General features: G+C 45.0%; 1 protein-coding gene across 4 annotated transcripts in view; it reads left to right on the top strand.

The window, feature by feature from the left end:
• The window catches only part of LOC124118256 (ubiquitin carboxyl-terminal hydrolase 25-like), a 39,646-nt gene extending 22,102 nt beyond the window's left edge, over nucleotides 1-17,544 (top strand). For all 4 annotated transcript variants that reach the window (XM_048394974.1, XM_048394972.1, XM_048394973.1 and 1 more), the window contains 7 exons: nucleotides 606-757; nucleotides 2,223-2,407; nucleotides 3,502-3,586; nucleotides 4,447-4,526; nucleotides 7,039-7,165; nucleotides 10,121-10,307; nucleotides 12,055-17,544. In XM_048394974.1, the coding sequence (XP_048250931.1) occupies nucleotides 606-757; nucleotides 2,223-2,407; nucleotides 3,502-3,586; nucleotides 4,447-4,526; nucleotides 7,039-7,165; nucleotides 10,121-10,307; nucleotides 12,055-12,239 (1,001 nt within the window). In that variant the 3' untranslated portion in view covers nucleotides 12,240-17,544. The remainder of the gene's footprint in view (nucleotides 1-605; nucleotides 758-2,222; nucleotides 2,408-3,501; nucleotides 3,587-4,446; nucleotides 4,527-7,038; nucleotides 7,166-10,120; nucleotides 10,308-12,054) is intronic.
• Nucleotides 17,545-19,262: the final 1,718 nt, after the last annotated feature.

The raw sequence follows: 19,262 nt of genomic DNA, 5'->3' as shown, positions 1-19,262 counted from the left end.
GGAGCATGGGTGGCCCAGTCGTCTAAGGCGCCGCGATTTGCTGTGCAGAGTTGCGTCCCTTGGGCACACCAGAAACCTATGCTTGTGGGTTCGAATCCCGATTCGCCCCAATTATGTTTCTAGGTTTGTCAGCACCATACCCGTGCTCGTGGGTTTCACCCAAGTGGTAAACGTCTGAAACCTGCATCACTTCGGGCTTTCCTCCCACATTAAGCTGACACGCCGCGATATGAGTGGAGACGTTAATATTAAAAGAGACGTTAAACCCAACTCACTCACATTCACTCACTTGGGATCCCTACAGTTATATGCCGCTTTAAGTCTCCCTACCCACAATAATTAACTCAGGTAAAGCTGACAAGCTCAGCGCGGCCTTAAACCCAACTCACTCAATCCATCTCCCAATCACTACAGTTCTGCACCACTTTATATTCATCCTCTCAGATTAAGCTGACAAGTTCAGCGCGGCCTTAAACCCAACTCACTCAATCCATCTCCCAATCACTACAGTATGTTTGTGGTGTTGCGTTTCAGCACAAACTACACGCACTCAGACAGTGCACATCTCCCAATCACTACCGTATATTTGTGGTGTTGCGTTTCAGCACAAACTACAGGCACTCAGACAGTGCACCTGTCCCAGCGGATCAACCTGTCCGTCGTCCACGCCCAGCTGGCCATGCAAGACACCATGGGCATCGTCATCAACATGATGGAGATGAGTGCCGCCAAGCCCCCGGGGGAGTTGCTGCAGAGTGTGAGTCTGGACTGACATCATTTCTCTAGATTTGTTTAATATGTAGAGAATCTTGCCCCATTGTCTTTTGATATCAAATATGTCAATGAGTGTTGATATATTTTATATCAAAAGACCCGTGAAGATTCCAGGGTAGAATAGGTCTTCAGCAACCCATGCTTGCGATAAAAGGTGACTGCTTGTCATAGAAGGAGACTAACGGGATCGGGTTGTCAGGTTCGCTGACTTGGTTGATGCATGTCATCAATCCCAATTGCATGGATTGATGTTCATGATATTAATAACTGGATTGTCTGGCGTTAAACAACAAACCAATCAACCAACCAATTTTATATCAACAGACACTTGCTTGAGATTTTATTCATCATCCAACATCATCAGTTTGTAGACAGTAGTAAGCAGTGTCTTAACTGTAAAAAGTACTGCTAACAGCTTCAGTAGCAGAGACATTGTTTGTTTGTGGTTTAACGCTGCACTCAGCAATATTCCAGCTATATGACGGCGGTCTGTAAATAATCAAGTCTGGACCAGACAATCCAGGGATTGATATCATGAGCATTGATCCACGCAATTGGGATATGATGACATGCATCAACCAAGTCAGCGAGTCTGACCACCCGATCCTGTTAGTCGCCTCTTACGACAAGCATAGTCCCCTTTTACGGCAAGTATGGGTTGCTGAAGACCTATTCTACCCCGGATCTTCACGGGTCCAGAGCCATTAGTGATGTAATTTAAATTTGACGTCATGGTAACCAATGACTTCACAATGGCATCGGAAGTACCATCAGTTCAGGGAAGTGGTGTACCTTTTTGTTAAAGGATTAGAAGCGTATTATAAAAAAAGGTAAGAAAATCTCACCTTAGCTAATTTTGAACACTGCCAGTCAATAATTTGAGAATTTACAAACTGGTGTCCATCTTTCCGATCATTATGGTGAGCTAAGGACTTTCAGGCCTTATTTTGAACACTGCCAGTCAATAATTTGAGAATTTACAAACTGGTGTCCATCTTTCAGATCGTTATGGTGAGCTAAGGACTTTCAGGCCTTATTTTGAACACTGCCAGTCAATAATTTGAGAATTGACAAACTGGTGTCCATCTTTCAGATCGTTATGGTGAGCTAAGGACTTTCAGGCCTTATTTTGAACACTGCCAGTCAATAATTTGAGAATTTACAAATTGGTGTCCATCTTTCAGATCGTTATGGTGAGCTAAGGACTTTCAGGCCTTATTTTGAACACTGCCAGTCAATAATTTGAGAATTGACAAACTGGTGTCCATCTTTCAGATCGTTATGGTGAGCTAAGGACTTTCAGGCCTTATTTTGAACACTGTCAGTCAATAATTTGAGAATTTACAAACTGGTGTCCATCTTTCAGATCATTATATGGAGCTGAGGACTTTCAGGCCTTATTTTGAACACTGTCAGTCAATATTTACAAACTGGTGTCCATCTTTCAGATCATTATGGGTGAGCTAAGGAGTCTGGCCAAGCTGGAGAAACAGTTTCCCAAGAAGCCTCTTGACGACCTGCGGCTGCGGATGGTGAGCCTGTATCTGTTCATGAACGGGACGGACGAGGACACACAGAAGTGGGTGCTGCTGGAGCAGATCACATACCTGAACAGGCTGGACCACGAACAGAGGTGAGTGACAAGTACTGAATATAGTTTTGAAAAAGTGTAAACATATTGAGTAGGACCAATCACACTGACTACAGCGTATTTTTCACTTTCACGTTCGGATTTCGATCGTGCTTGAGCATGTGTTTTGGATTTTGCAACTTATTGTAAATAGTCATGGCAGATCGCAGTGGCTGTTCAAAAAGCCAGGAAGATACGAAAACTGATTCATTTATGTCAAAACGAAATCGTGGGCTGTAAATTACCAAGTTTGTGTTGAAACATTATGACAATTAAGACTTCGACTCTAGACAAATGAATGTTTGCTGTTTTAATCACCCAGGGACAGTTCACAATTTGGGTAATTCCACACACTCTACTTGGGATCTTCTTGATTTGGTGTCATAGCCCCACAACAGTATTGGATCCGTGAAGATCCGGGGTAGAATAGGTCTTCAGCAACCTATGCTTGATGTAAAAGGTGACTCTGCTTGTCGTAAATGTGACTAACGGGATCGGGTGGTCAGGCTCGCTGACTTGGTTGATGCATGTCATTGATCCCAATTGCGTGGATCAATGCTCATGATATTAATCACTGGCTTGTCTGGTCTATGATTATTTACAGACCGCCGTCATATAGCTGCGTAAAACAACAAACCAAACCAAAAACAATTTGGGTAATTCCACAAATTCCATTTGGGATCTTCTTGACTCTGTGTCATAGCCCCCCAACAGTTTTGTGTTTTTGCTCATGCTTTCAACCACTTGTTCCTCGGCCAGACTGATGCTTAATCCATCCGTTTCAAGTGTGTTCGAATCCCACATCGGTACAATGTGTAAAGCCCATTTCCGGTGTCCGCTGCTGGAATATTGCTAAAAGTGTTATTACTTACATTCAGTATACCTTGCTTGTCATAGGAGGTGACTAATTAGATTTGTGGTCAGACTCGGTGACTGATAGCGTGTCAATATGCAGGAAGGCATGGATACTGCTCATATCAATCACTGGATTGTCTGGTCCAGACTGCATTAATCAATTATGGGACAAAGCTGGAATATTGCTGACTGCGACACGAACCAACAAACAGACATTAGGATATGCTCCTCCTGTGTTTCAGAACGAAGTCTTTACGTGCGGCAGCTCAGGAGATGATGACGACCATCCAACAGGAGAAGGGCGAGCAGGGTCTGAGGCTACACGAGGTATCAAATTAGGAGATAAACATTACGTGTTTCTGTTTGGGGATTTTTTTTAGTATTTAATACATGGTAAATTCGAGAAAATGGTTAGGGTCTGAGGCTACACGAGGTATCAAATGAGGAGATAAACATTATGTGTTTCTGTTTCGAAAATTCTTTTATAATTTAATGCGTGGTAATTTCGAGAAAAGGGCTAGCAGGGTCTGAGGCTACACGAGGTATCAAATTAAGAGATAAACATTATGTGTTTCTGTTTCGGGATGTTATTGAATATTTGATGTCAGGTAATTTGGAGAGAATATCTAGCAGGGTCTGAGGATACATGAGGTATCAAATTAAGAGATAAACATTAGGTGTTTCTGTTTCGGGATGTTATTGAATATTTGATGTCAGGTAATTTGGAGAGAATATCTAGCAGGATCTGAGGATACATGAGGTATCAAATTAAGAGATAAACATTAGGTGTTTCTGTTTCGGGATGTTATTGAATATTTGATGTCAGGTAATTTGGAGAGAATATCTAGCAGGGTCTGAGGATACATGAGGTATCAAATTAAGAGATAAACATTAGGTGTTTCTGTTTCGGGAATTTATTTAGTATTTGATGTAAGGTAATTTCGTTTTGAACGTGTTAGCCAGAGGTTTCTGTTGAATTCCATGTTGGCTGTAATCTGAGTGTGTAACAGAGAATGTAACTTAAATATTGATTGCACGAATAGAACGTGGACATTTCAAATAATCTACTTTTTGTGTATTGTCTATATACTTTGGAAATTCTTCTTCACGATGTCAATCACTGTACTGTCTGGTCAAGACTCAATTATTTTGAAACATCCCACTTTTTCATCCCTGTTCTGTTTCAGGCCTGGCATCGGAAGTACCATCAGTTCAGGGAAGTGGTGTACCTCTTTGTTAAAGGATTAGAAGCGTATTATAAAGAAAGGTAAGATAATCTCACCTAAAGTCATTGGATCTGATGAAAGTTCCCTGTGTTAATAGCCTCGTGGTTAAAGCTTTCGCTCGTCACGCCGAAAGCCCGGATTCAATTCCCCACATGAGTACATTGTGTCAAGCTCATTTTGGTGTTACGCCATGATATTGCTGCAATATTGCTAAGACCATACACACTGATTCCCGTTTAGAAAAGGCCCCATACATGGGTGGTCTCAGTGGGTGACCTGGCTGATGTCATCTGGCTGAGGTCATCGTGACCTGAAAGTGCTGATCGTTTCTGTGGTTTTCGGCCATGTTTTTCTGAACCAGATTTGACCCGTGAAGATCCGGGGAAGAATAGGTCTTCAGCAACCCATGCTTGCTGTAAAAGGTGACTATGCTTGTCGTAAAAGGCGACTAACGGGATCGGGTGGTCAGGCTCGCTGACTTGGTTGATGCATGTCATCGATCCCAATTGCGTGGATCCATGCTCATGATATCAATCACTGGATTGTCTGGTCCAGACTTGATTATTTACAGACCGCCGTCATATAGCTGGAATATTGCTGAGTGCAAAACAACAAACCAACCAACCAACCAACTGAACCTAATTCGATTAATTGCTGCCCCCCCCCCCCCCCCCGAACTGCCCACTATGACGATTTAGTCATTACTATTTTAATCAGAAAATTACTGTATTACGATGACAAATGGAGCTTAATGGACCTGCACAGTTTTCCATCTGACACAATCAACGTTAAATAGTTACATCAAGTCTTTCCTCAAGACGGGGTTTTATCAATTGTCCATCTATACATGATTACAGATGTGATCTATCTATAAGAACCCTACAAATGATTGTAAACACCTCTTAAATAAACTTCATTAAATAAGCATTCCGAAAATAACAGGGCAAAACACAAGAATGCATGACAAAATCGGCGTCAGGTTTGAGCTTGTTTTTGACACTGGCTGCATATTAATTTCAAAGAGTAGTGACCTTACTAAAATAGATGATAATGTGTAGCATGTTGAATTAATTCTTAAAGGTTTACTCTACCCCAGGTGCTGATGTCCAGGTCGAGTAATGAGTTGCAATATATAAGGTCTGGGTAAGAATTACCCCGACCATGCTGGTGGTAAGAGGTGGCCAAATGGATTGGTGGTCGGGCTCAGTGTCTTGTCTCTGCTTACAATATCGATCACTGGATTGTTTGGCCTAGACTCAATTATTTAAAGGCAGCCATCATGTTGCTGGAACATTCAGTGTGTGGCGTTAGACTGTGTCAGATTGATCTACATCAAGTTGGTGAGTGAGTGAGTACTGTTTTACGCCGCTTTTAGCAATATTCCAGCAATATCACTGGGGGGGGGACACGAGAAATAGGTTTCACACATTGTACCCACGTTGGGAATCGAACCCGGGTCTTCGGTGAGACGAGCGAACGCTTTAACCACTAGGCTACCCAACCGCCCAGTTGGTGTTTTAAAGAATTCAGTCTAACTTGACAGGATTGCCTTGTCTCTTGTTGATGTTGTGTTCAACATGTGGCCGGGGGCACGGGGGGCACGGGGGGCACGGGTGGCTCAGTTGCTAAGGCGCCCCAATTCGCTGTGCAGAGTTGCGTCCCTTGGGCACGCCAGAAACCTATGATTTTGGGTTTGAATCCCAGTTCGCCCCGATTATGTTTCTAGGTTTGTCAGCACCATACCCGTGCTCATAGGTTTCACCTAGATGGTAAACGTCTGAGACCTGCATCACTTCGGGCTTTCCTCCCACATTAAGCTGACACGCGGCGATATAACTGGAATACTGTTAAAATGGCGTTAAACCCAACTCACTCACTCACTCAATATGTCAGAGTGTTAGACACTGCATACATGAACATTACTGTGCAGCCCTGAAATAATACAGGAGGTTGTGGGTCAGGCTAGATGAGTTCATCTTCCCGAAGCAAGAGAGTAAACTGACTTTAAAAGTCCAGTCTCCACCCTTGCCTAACTAGGCTAGAACTACTTGGCTCGATCATAGCGCAACCAGTGGCTTTTACCAGTTATGTCCCCTCTAAGCCTCTCCTATGGACCAATGAGATTCCACCTCTCGTATCACTTGCGTTTGTTTTACCGAATGGTGGCGCCCAGTCAGGAGGATCTGATCGATAATCAAGATCTGTATTGTGATAAAACGGGTCTTACATCGCGAAATACATCAAATCACGTGAGCACCTTGATTAAAAACATGAAAAGATTTGGGAAATATCTGCCGACAACGAGTTGGCGGTGCACATGTTTTGCAAATCCTGAAATCGACCGAAATCTGCTCAACAGTTAATGAACCTGATTTCGATTTCTGTGCGCGATTTTGATTGGACTATGCATAGACTCGTTAATCCAGCCATCATGTAACTCCATAATACCAGCCTAGTTCGGCAAGGGTGAATACTGGACTTTTATAGTCCGTTAACTCTCTAGCCTCGGGAAGGTGAGATGAGTTAGACTACAGCCCTTGTGTTTTATTGCAGGTTTGCAGAAGCAATGCCTTACTTTAACATAGCTTGGCATTACAACACTGAGGTGATCGAGGGCAAGAGTGAAAACTTGGGGATGAGTAAACAGTTGGTGGCCTTCTACCAGAGGGAATGCTTAGAGGTGAGTAGATCTCCGGGCAGGACTTGGGGAGGAGTAAACAGTTGGTGGCCTTCTACCAGAGGGAGTGCTTAGAGGTGAGTAGATGTCGGGGCAGGACTTGGGGAGGAGTAAACAGTTGGTGGCCTTCTACCAGAGGGAGTGCTTAGAGGTGAGTAGATGTCGGGGCAGGACTTGGGGAGGAGTAAACAGCTGGTGGCCTTCTACCAGAGGGAGTGCTTAGAGGTGAGTAGATGTCGGGGCAGAACTTGGGGAGGAGTAAACAGTTGGTGGCCTTCTACCAGAGGGAGTGCTTAGAGGTGAGTAGATGTCGGGGCAAGACTTGGGGAGGAGTAAACAGTTGGTGGCCTTCTAACAGAGGGAATGCTTAGAGGTGAGTAGATGTCGAGGCAGGACTTGGGGAGGAGTAAACAACTGGTGGCCTTCTACCAGAGGGAGTGCTTAGAGGTGAGTAGATGTCGGGGCAGGACTTGGGGAGGAGTAAACAGCTGGTGGCCTTCTACCAGAGAGAGTGCTTAGAGGTGAGTAGATGTCAGGGCAGGACTTGGGGAGGAGTAAACAGCTGGTGGCCTTCTACCAGAGGGAGTGCTTAGAGGTGAGTAGATGTCGGGGCAGAACTTGGGGAGGAGTAAACAGTTGGTGGCCTTCTACCAGAGGGAGTGCTTAGAGGTGAGTAGATGTCGGGGCAGGACTTGGGGAGGAGTAAACAGCTGGTGGCCTTCTACCAGAGGGAATGCTAAGAGGTGAGTAGATGTCGAGGCAGGACTTGGGGAGGAGTAAACAGCTGGTGGCCTTCTACCAGAGGGAATGCTTAGATGTGAGTAGATGTCGGGGCAGGACTTGGGGAGGAGTAAACAGTTGGTGGCCTTCTACCAGAGGGAATGCTTAGAGGTGAGTAGATGTCGGGGCAGGACTTGGGGAGGACTAAACAGTTGGTGGCCTTCTACCAGAGGGAATGCTTAGAGGTGAGTAGATGTCCGGGCAGGAGTGCTAAGAGGTGAGTAGATGTCAGGGCAGGACTTGGGGAGGAGTAAACAGTTGGTGGCCTTCTACCAGAGTGAATGCTTAGAGGTGAGTAGATGTCGGGGCAGGACTTGGGGAGGAGTAAACAGTTGGTGGCCTTCTACCAGAGGGAGTGCTTAGAGGTGAGTAGATGTCGGGGCAGGACTTGGGGAGGAGTAAACAGTTGGTGGCCTTCTACCAGAGGGAGTGCTTAGAGGTGAGTAGATGTCGGGGCAGGAGTGCTTAGAGGTGAGTAGATGTCAGGGCAGGACTTGGGGAGGAGTAAACAGTTGGTGGCCTTCTACCAGAGGGAATGCTTAGAGGTGAGTAGATGTCGGGGCAGGACTTGGGGAGGAGTAAACAGTTGGTGGCCTTCTGCCAGAGGGAATGCTTAGAGGAGAGTAGATGTCGGGGCAGGACTTGAGTAGATGTCAGGGCAGGACTTGGGGAGGAGTAAACAGCTGGTGGCCTTCTACTAGAGTGAATGCTTAGAGGTGAGTAGATGTCGGGGCAGGAGTGCTTAGAGGTGAGTAGATGTCGGGGCAGGAGTGCTTAGAGGTGAGTAGATGTCGGGGCAGGAGTGCTTAGAGGTGAGTAGATGTCGGGGCAGGACTTGGGGAGGAGTAAACAGTTGGTGGCCTTCTACCAGAGTGAATGCTTAGAGGTGAGTAGATGTCGGGGCAGAATGTGGGGAGGAGTAAACAGTTGGTGGCCTTCTACCAGAGTGAATGCTTAGAGGTGAGTAGATGTCGGGGCAGAATGTGGGGAGGAGTAAACAGTTGGTGGCCTTCTACCAGAGTGAATGCTTAGAGGTGAGTAGATGTCGGGGCAGAATGTGGGGAGGAGTAAACAGTTGGTGGCCTTCTACCAGAGACCGCCTCCGTGGTCTTGTGGTAGAGCGTCCGCCCGGAGAGCGGAAGGTCCAGGGTTCGATCCCGGGCCGCGTCATACAAAAAGACGTTAAAAGATTGTACTTGTTGTTACCCTGTCTGGCGCTCGGCATTAAGGGGCTAAAACAAGGACTGGTCGGCTCGGAGTCAGTATACTGTGTCTGAGTGAGGTATTCATGTTAAACTGCGGCATGGTATCTCAGTGAGCTAGCACTATAAATCGGCATCAGTCCGGACTAGTACAAGCAGCCACACACACACGTACACGTGCATGCACGTCGCTATATAAGTGCAATAATCTTGGACGCGACGTTAAACCCAATTTCACCTCACCTTCTACCAGAGGGAGTGCTTAGAGGTGAGTAGATGTCGGGGCAGAATGTGGGGAGGAGTAAACAGTTGGTGGCCTTCTACCAGAGGGAATGCTTAGAGGTGAGTAGATGTCGGGGCAGGACTTTGGGAGGAGTAAACAGTTGGTGGCCTTCTACCAGAGGGAATGCTTAGAGGTGAGTAGATGTCGGGGCAGAATGTGGGGAGTAAACAGCTGAGTGGAGCATGGGCATTAATCTGTTGCTCATCATATTAACCACTGGTTTGTTGTCAAACTGTCTGTAAAGTGTTATTTACACAATGGTAATGTTTTTGTACATTCATGAGGCTGAATACTTCACAGTAGGTGAATGTCACAGTATGTTGTTATTGAATAAAGTTTAGACCGGTGAAGATGCAGGTTAGAATAGGTCTTCAGCAAGCCATGCTTGTGTAAAGAGGCAACTATGCTTGTCGTAAGAGGTGCCTATGCTTGTCGTAAGAGGCGAAAAGGGATTGGGTGGTTAGACTCGCTGACTTAATTGATGCATGTCATTGTATCCCAATTGCCTGGATCGATGCTGATGATGTCAATCACTGGATTGTCTGGTCCAGACTTGATCCTTTACAGACTGCAGTCATATAGCTGGAATATTGCTGAGTGCAGCGTTAAACAACAAACGAAACAAGAGAATAAGTTAATGGGAGGAAGTCATTTGAGATGAAGCTATCATGTCATGTCATGTTCATGTCACAGAAACTGAACGCGTGGTCCGCCCAGATGTTCGAGGCGGAGGATGACATCTCCGAGATGCTGACGACTATGATGGACCTGGTGCTGCCTTCCATGCCAGCTCTCTTCCTGTCGGGCTTCTCGGACGACACGGCTTCAGCAGAGGAGATGAGGGAAAGATGGTGTTCATTCCTGGGGCAGGACCTGGATGGTGAGACAGCTTCATCTTCATGTCACTTATGCCCCGTGAAGATCCGGGGTAGAATAGGTCTTAAGCAACCCATGCTTGTCTCCCCCCGTGAAGATCCGGGATAGAATAGGTCTTAAGCAACCCATGCTTGTCTCCCCCCATGAAGATCCGGGGTAGAATAGGTCTTCAGCAACCCATGCTTGTCTCCCCCCATGAAGATTGGGGGTAGAATAGGTCTTCAGCATCCCATACTTGCCGTAAAAGGCGACTATGCTTGTCCTAAGAGGCGACTATCGGGATTGGGTGGTCAGCCTCGCTGACTTGGTTGATGCATGTCATAGATCTCAGTTGCGTTGATTGATGCTCATGAAATCAATCACTGGATTGTCTGGTCCAGACTCGATTATTTACAGACCGCCGTCATATAGCTGGAATATTGCTGATTGCGGCTTTAAACAACAAACCAACCAACCAATCATGTCACTCATACCTTGCTGTTTCTGGGGGCTTGACAGTCGCAATCTCTGAAGAGTTGCATCCCCTGGTCACGCAATAAACCTATGATTGTGGATTCAAATCCCAGTTCGGGGCGGTCTAGTGGTTAAAGCGTTCACGCCGAAGACCCGGGTTCAATTCCCGACATGGGTATAAAGTGTGAAGCCCATTTCCATGTTGTAGTCAATAATGCATCTTCCCGGACCCCGACATAACAAAAGATGTTTTAAGATGGTACTTCTTGTTTCCCTGCCTGTTGCTCGGCAGTAAGGGGACGAGACAAGGACTGGTAGGCACGGAGTCTGTGTGCAGAGTCTGAGTGCTTTAACCATGACTGTGGCACGGGATCTAAGTGGGCTTTTGCTGAAAATATTGCTGAATGATTCTTTGATCCAAAGACCCGTGAAGATTCCGGGGTAGAATAGGTTTTCAGCAACCCATGCTTGATGTAAAAGGTGACTCTACTTGTCGTAAAAGGCAACTAACGGGATCGGGTGATCAGGCTCGCTGACTTGGTTGATGCATGTCATCGATCCCAATTGCGTGGATTGATGCTCATGATATTAATCACTGGATTCTCTGGTTTCAGACTCGATTATTTACCGACCGCCGTCATATAGCTGGAATATTGCTGAGTGCGACGTTAAACAACAAACAAACCAACCAACCAACTTTGATCGACATTTACATATCACATATTTCTGTCTCAATATATTGATTACACATCTGAGTTAGTGAGTTTGGTTTAACGCCCTCGGAACATTATTTTAGTTGTATCATGGCATGCGAGCTTGGTGTGTGAGAAAAAGTGATGCAAGTCTTCCACTTCGGTAAATCCCTGAGGCATTGGTGTGATCCTGGTAAAGAATCTGGAATTTGAACACATGATCCTAGGCTTCAGGGATGCAAGAGACCGCCTCCGTGGTCTAGTGGTAGAGCGTCCGCCCAGAGAGCGGAAGGTCCAGGGTTTGATCCCCGACCACAGCATACCAAAAGACGTTAAGGGTATTAAGGGGCTAAAACAAGGACTGGTCGGCTCGGAGTCAGTATACTGTGTCTGAGTGGGGTATTCATGTTAAACTATGGCATGGTATCTCAGTGAGCTAGCACTATAAATCATCAGTCCGGACTAGTACAAGCAGCCACACAAACACACACACGTACATGCACGTCGCTATGTAAGTGCAATAATCTTGGACGCGACGTTAAACCCCATTTCACCTCACCTCAGGGATGCAAGTTGCTCATCTGAGATTTTGTGTTGCTGTTTCAGAATACAAGGTTGAGAAGCTGCAAGAGATTCTCTCCAAGTTGTTCGAGCCCGCATCAGAGACACGGTCAGTTAGGACACCATCAGTCCGAATCACAGACATGAATGAACTCTACTATCAGTACAAGTCTATCATGGCCACAGCAGACAATCAGGGTGACCTTGACCTTGTTTTGAAGGTCACATAGAAGGCTTAAGAGGTCATATGGAAAGAGTCACTTCCTCTCAGCAGCGTCTACCTGTGTTGTGGATGTTGCGAGAACTCGGGATGCATAGCACGTACGACATAACCCCCTATGTCATAGTTCATCATCATGTATCCTGCACTCATCATCAGGGTCAAGGTCACCCCAAAGAGTTCAAGGTCATGCCATCTAAACAGCCATGCGTGAGCTTTGAGAGACATAACAGTCCAGTTGAAGTCTAAAGACAGACTGACACATAATGCCAGGACCCAGGTCAGGTCAAGCTAGGTGTGGGGTCAAGGTCAAGGTCAAGGTCGTGGAATATGCCCTGAAAAGTCAGATGATTCAACCTGGAATGGTGAAGAAAGATGTGCTTTGGACTTTGTGGCAGCAACTCTGTAAAATGCTATTTAAGCAACATGATAGCTTGTGTTCACTGGTGTTCCGCATCCATGGCATTGCATTAGAGTCTGCTAGTAAGGCCTGTTTTTTGGCCAAAGACTACTGTTGAGAAAAAAGCTGAGATTAGTCACACTTTCTCCACCAACGACTGAGATCCATCGTGTATTTTGTGTTTCTTTCTTTTTAAGCAAAGGCTAGTTGTCACTTTGACCAAAGTGTGCACTCATAGGCTTTCTCTTCCAATGTGTGAGACGGCTCTCGTGGGAACGTGTGAATCCAGAATGCCAGAAATTCTATATTTAATCATTGCCGTTATCATCATCATCGTCATTAACATCATCGTCATCATCGTCATCATCATCATCATCATCATCATTTTCATTGTTGTTGTTGCCAGGATTATTATGGATATTAGTTACGGATTTATTTTTTCCTTTCAAATTGCTTGTAGCCCTCAGTTGTGGGAAACTCAGAGAAGATTTTAAGCAGTAGTTCTGTGAGAGGTGAAGCTGAGGGCTGGTTTGTCAGCATCTCTGATCTGAGTCAGGACTGGACAGCTGCATCCTCGCTGCATCCTCGCTGCATCCTCCATGTCTCCAGGGCTCGTATTTCACTGAACCTACACTAACCCCACGACCCGTGTTCCTGGTTCTCGTGATCTTAAATAATGTCGAGATCGGGAATGGGTATGGGAAGACTTGTGTAGCCAGTTTTAAAGGACATGAAGACATCTGTTCCATCAAAAAGAATTTTGACGGCTTTCTTTTCCTTTTCAGTCAGTTTTTTTAAATTTTTAATTTCTATCGTAATCGGTGATACTGGCCGCCATGATGTTGATATTGCCAACCCAACATTGAAATTTGTTTTTCTTCACTTATTTGGATCCGTTGGAACTTTTGAAAATATATTTTACTTTAATCCAATCAAATCTTTAATAGATGCAGATATTTTGTATCAAACTTACATACACTTTCCCTGACTAAATAGGTTACAAGCTGTTTGGGATATATATTTCAGTTTTTGCATGTGCCATGTTCACCTGCCTCAGCTTTCAAGAGCAAACTAGAATAAACATTTCATCCCCATCATCATCATCATCATCATCATCATCATCATCATATTTCTGAAAGTGTTTATCCTCCAGGGCCCTGGCCCCCACAAAGTGATCTTGGCGCCAAGTCAATAATAACTCTAGTAGACTTGCGATGATCGCTTTGTTGAACAAGGCCCAGAATGAGATTGAATTGTGTGTTTGAGGAAATACATTGGCCTGTATATATATTCATCTGTTCACTATAATACTCATCGTCTCCCATGTTGGTGGTTCAGTCCTACTTACACGATGGTTGTGATTAGTCGTTAGGAAATCATTCTCATATCTCCTATTCTTTCACACCTTTAATCGCAAGATGGACAAATTTTAAACTATTATTTATTTAATCCTATTTCTTCTTTTAGAGTTGTTGTAAGTATTTAGAGTATGATTTGTGCTAAGTACTTAGCCCAGGCCACAACAAATAAATCCCTTGTTTGAGGGACAGTTTTGTCAGTAGAGAGGAACAGTTTTATTGTAATTATTTCTTTATTCCTTATCAATTTGTTTTTTTAAGTGACAACGAACTTCTAAAAACATTCAAAAGTATCTCAGTATATATGCGTGCATCTTATACTTGCGGTACCAGAACGTCATGGGGCTTCCCATTGTCTTGAAACCATTGTCAGGGAGAAAGTAATTATCACGGCACAAAATTCTGTTTCATGAAGAAATTGTCCTTTGTGAATTGGAAAGTCTGTGTTTTTCCCAAGAAATGGTTTACCCTTCTTTTACCCAGTGATTTCCTTGAGAGGCATTTAGAAGTTGGAGTACGAAGTAAGGATAGATGGATGAACAACTTCTTTATTACAATTGGAAGCGACGTTTCGGTGCAGGTTCTAACACCGTTATGAAGCAAGTTAGAAGCTACACGGGCGGTCGGGTAGCCTGGTGGTTAAAGCGTTCGCTCGTCACGCTGAAGACCCGGTTCGATTCCCGACATGGGTACAATGTGTGAAGCCCATTTGTGGTGTCCCCCGCCGTGATATTGCTGGAATATTGCAAAAAGCGACGTAAAACCAAACTCACTCACTCACTCACTAGAACCTACACCGAAACGCGCTCCCATTTGTAATAAAGAAGTTGTTCTTCCATATATCTTATCCTTACCTTTCCCCCACTGCACAAGGTTTCTGTTTGTTGTTGGCTCTCGTGTGGACGGTGTGAAGGTACAGCAGGGAGTGAGTGTACCAGTACCAGGGCGTGGGCAAGCAGGTAGTGAGTGTACCAGTACCAGGGCGTGGGCAAGCAGGTAGTGATTGTACCATTACCAGGGCGTGGGCAAGCAGGGAGTGAGTGTACCACTACCAGGGCGCGGGCAAGCAGGGAGTGATTGTACCAGTACCAGGGCGTGGGCAAGTAGGGAGTGATTGTACCAGTACCAGGGCGTGGGCAAGTAGGGAGTGATTGTACCAGTACCAGGGCGTGGGCAAGCAGGTAGTGAGTGTACCAGTACCAGGGCGTGGTCAAGCAGGTAGTGAGTGTACCAGTACCAGGGCGTGGGCAAGTAGGTAGTGATTGTACCACTACCAGGGCGTGGGCAAGCAGGGAGTGATTGTACCAGTACCAGGGCGTGGGCAAGCAGGGAGTCATTGTACCACTACCAGGGCGTGGGCAAGCGGGGAGTGATTGTACCACTACCAGGGCTCGGGCAAGTAGGTAGTGATTGTACCACTACCAGGGCGTGGGCAAGTAGGTAGTGATTGTACCACTACCAGGGCGTGAGCAAGCAGGGAGTGATTGTACCAGTACCAGGGCGTGGGCAAGTAGGTAGTGATTGTACCACTACCAGGGCGTGGGCAAGCAGGGAGTGATTGTACCAGTACCAGGGCGAGGGCAAGTAGGGAGTGATTGTACCAGTACCAGGGCGAGGGCAAGTAGGGAGTGATTGTACCACTACCAGGGCGTGGGCAAGTAGGTAGTGATTGTACCACTATCAGGGCGTGGGCAAGTAGGTAGTGATTGTACCACTGCCAGGGCGTGGGCAAGTAGGGAGTGATTGTACCACTACCAGGGCGAGGGCAAGTAGGTAGTGATTGTACCACTACCAGGGCGAGGGCAAGTAGGTAGTGATTGTAACACTGCCAGGGCGTGGGCAAGTAGGGAGTGATTGTACCACTACCAGGGCTTGGGCAAGCAGGGTTGTTGAAGTGTGAAGCTGTTTCTATGTTATGCAAAGTATTACATAAAATATCGGTTCCAAATAGATGATTGTACATTGCCACCAGAGGCCTGGAACCTTTAGTCCTGTCAGTGTCTTTAGAAGTCATGGAATTTCAATTCTGCTTTGAAAAGGCCTTGACTTTCAACAATCAATCCTCTTCTCAAGTTAATCACACATCTTTTTCTAGCTTGACAAAAAATGATGAAATGATCTAAATATGTTCAAGAATTTTTCTGTATGTGATTTTTTTATAGTCGGTTACTGTTGACGCATCTCCCTACCAAGAAGCAGCTGCATCCTGTCAAGTCAGATATGCGGTAACCATTTGAATGGAATGATATTTAATATTTTATTTGCATGCCCTTCAACATTACAGAGGAAAATGCCTTGAATTTTTAACCCTTAACAATATATTGGGGGGATTCCAGAGCAATTTTGATTTCTTGTCCTGAGAGCTGACGGATAATGATGATCAGGCAGGAAGATTAACCATTAAGTTTTTGTGAGAATCAGTACGATTTTTAGAGAAAATTCCGCCAGAAGCATTATGTCTGAACACGATCTCCCGTCATTTCATCTTGTTATTGACCTCAGTCAGTTAGTGCTGGTGATTGGAGGGTTTAAAGACTTTTGATGATACAATGTCATGCTAGTGATTTATTCAAACCTATACAGGGGGCACGAGTGGCCCAGTCGTCTAAGGCGCCGCGATTCGCTGTGCAGAGTTGCGTCCCTTGGGCACTCCAGAAACCTATGCTTGTGGGTTCGAATCCTGGTTCTCCCCAATTATGTTTCTAGGTTTGTCAGCACCATACCCATGCTCGTGGGTTTCACCGAAGTGGTAAACGTCTGAGACCTGCATCACTTTGGGCTTTCCTCCCACATTAAGCTGACACGCCGCGATATAACTGGAATACTGTTAAAGGCGGTGTGTTAAACCCAACTCACTCACTCACTTTATGCCCACCATGACATGAGGGACGGTCCTAGACACACCAGAACAGCTAGTGGTCTGGAAGCCTGGCACGTCTGTACATGCATCTTAACCTGGGACAGTGGATTTTGTGCTTCTCCACTCACCAAATAAGAAAGTAAGGTTTTGACAAAACCTTTTATCAAGCTTGTTATGTGCCTTTGTTTAAGAGGAGAATTTCTCGCCAATGTTTCATCGTTCACACAATGACTACTCACTGTTTCTCTGAAAGGAGGATCTAGGACAGGGTTCTGTTTTGACCCAATGAAATGGCCCAATTGCATTGGAATCGTGTTCGTATGACCAACTACTTTTATTGTTCTAACTAAAGAGAATGTCTTGGACCACAGTTGATGTTTCACCATGTTTGGATTGACTCGTACATTTCTAACAAATTCAGCTTTGGTCAAAGATATCCTCTTGTACAAATATTGGATGAAGATGACTTTTGAAATCCTCCAACATCAGTCTTCATGACACCTTCATCCACTTTGGGTTTTGGAAGTAAAAAACAAACATTGGAATGAACTCATTTTATGATTTTTATAATGATTTTGAAAAGTTATTTCTGAAAGGATGCTGAATTTCTGGGCTTAAACAGGCTCCTGTCATATATCATCCTCTCACAGCTTGCTGTTGATCTCACGTGCAGGTTCTTCGGCAGTGTAGATACCTATGTATATATACATTCTATTTATGATCATGAACATAGTGTGAAGTGTATATATATTCTGTAACAATGGTACTACGATCTCAGTGTAAATACTGCACCTCGTGGCCATTCTAGGAACTAGGAAGAAAGGGAGACTACCCATCCTCTACATGTCAAGAAAGGGAGACAACCCATCTTCTATGTAGAAAGGGAAACAACCCCTCTTCCACATTTGAAAAAAGGGAGACCACCAATCCTATGTATATTGTTTATTCTATATTTGTTAACAAATATGCATACATTTGTGATCATCATTTGCCCAGAAAGTAACTTTTATGAGTTTTGACATTATTTCCAAGGAGTATTCAATCTAAAGACAGTAGTTAGGGTTTCAAGGAAGTATGATGACTTCATTTATTGACAATTGGGGAAAATATTAATTCAGTTTTGTTAAAAACGAAATGATAAATCTTAGATGGAGAGGTGTTTTGTTTCTCTGTAATGACTTGAGATACAATGTGTTTTTTAAAGTCGTTTTTGATCTAGCTAGGCTTTACTTTTTGCCATTTTGCCTTGCTGATATTTCTTTCCCTCTTTTGAGGTTACAAATTTACCTATTTTTTACAGTGTCAGCAAGTTATATTCAAAGGCATCAGTGACAGTGCATGTATTATTGTTTCTCAGTGTTCTCCAGGGAGTGTCACACCCCTACGGAGCTGCAACTTGTCATACATAGATGTGGGTTTCACATGAGTGATTGTAACATCTATGACCTGCTGTAGTGCTTTTAGGGCGGTCGGGTAGCCTGGTAGTTAAAGCGTTGGCCAGTCACACTGAAGACCCGGGTTCGATTCCCGACATGGGTACAATGTGTGAAGCCCATTTCTGGTGTCCCCCGCCATGATATTGCTGGAATATTGCTAAAAGCGGCGTAAAACCATACTCACTCACTAGTGCAGGCTTTCAGGGCGGTTGGGTAGCCTAGTGGTAAAAGTATCGGCTCACTATAATATTGCAGGCTTTCCTAACACACCAGGGGCGGTGTGGTAGCCTTGTGGTTAGAGCGTTGGCACGCCACGCCACGCCGGAGACCCGGGTTCGATTCCCGGCATGGGTACAATGTGTGAAGCCCATTTCTGGTGTCCCCCGCCATGATATTGCTGGAATATTGCTAAAAGCGGCGTAAAACCATACTCACTCTCTCTCCTCACACACCAAGCTGATTGTACTGACATGGTGCTCAGTGTCATTCATTCAAACACATTCCTAGAACATGTCTACTTGGGGTAAATAATCATTAACCCAAATAGTCTTTCTGAGGATTTGTTTACTTTAGAAATTCAGTTTTTACACATTTAGCTTTTGTTTCTGTTGCAAAATTTGTGTTGGCTTTGTAATAATGAATCCGCTGGTTACTTTCAATCCCAGTCAAAGATATACAGAGGGTGAGGTGAGGCTTATACAGCGACGTGCATGCATGTGGGTGTGGCTGCTTGTACTTGTCTGGACTGACGCCGATTTAAAGTGCTAGCTCACTGAGATACCATGCCACAGTTTAACATGAATACCCAACTCAGACACAGTATACTGACTGCGAGCCGACCAGTCCTTGTTTTTGCCCCTTAATGCCGAGCGCCAGACAGGGTAACAACAAGTACCATATTTTAACGTCTTTTGGTATGACGCGGCCGGGAATGGGACCCTGGACCTTCTGCTCTCCAGGCGGACGTTCTACCACTAGA

The sequence above is a fragment of the Haliotis rufescens genome, unplaced genomic scaffold (assembly GCF_023055435.1).
Source record: "Haliotis rufescens isolate VD_foot unplaced genomic scaffold, xgHalRufe1.0.p SCAF_136, whole genome shotgun sequence".
Lineage (NCBI taxonomy): Eukaryota > Metazoa > Mollusca > Gastropoda > Lepetellida > Haliotidae > Haliotis > Haliotis rufescens.
Note: the sequence above shows the minus strand (reverse complement) of the source record. Positions and strands in the feature narration are given on the sequence as shown.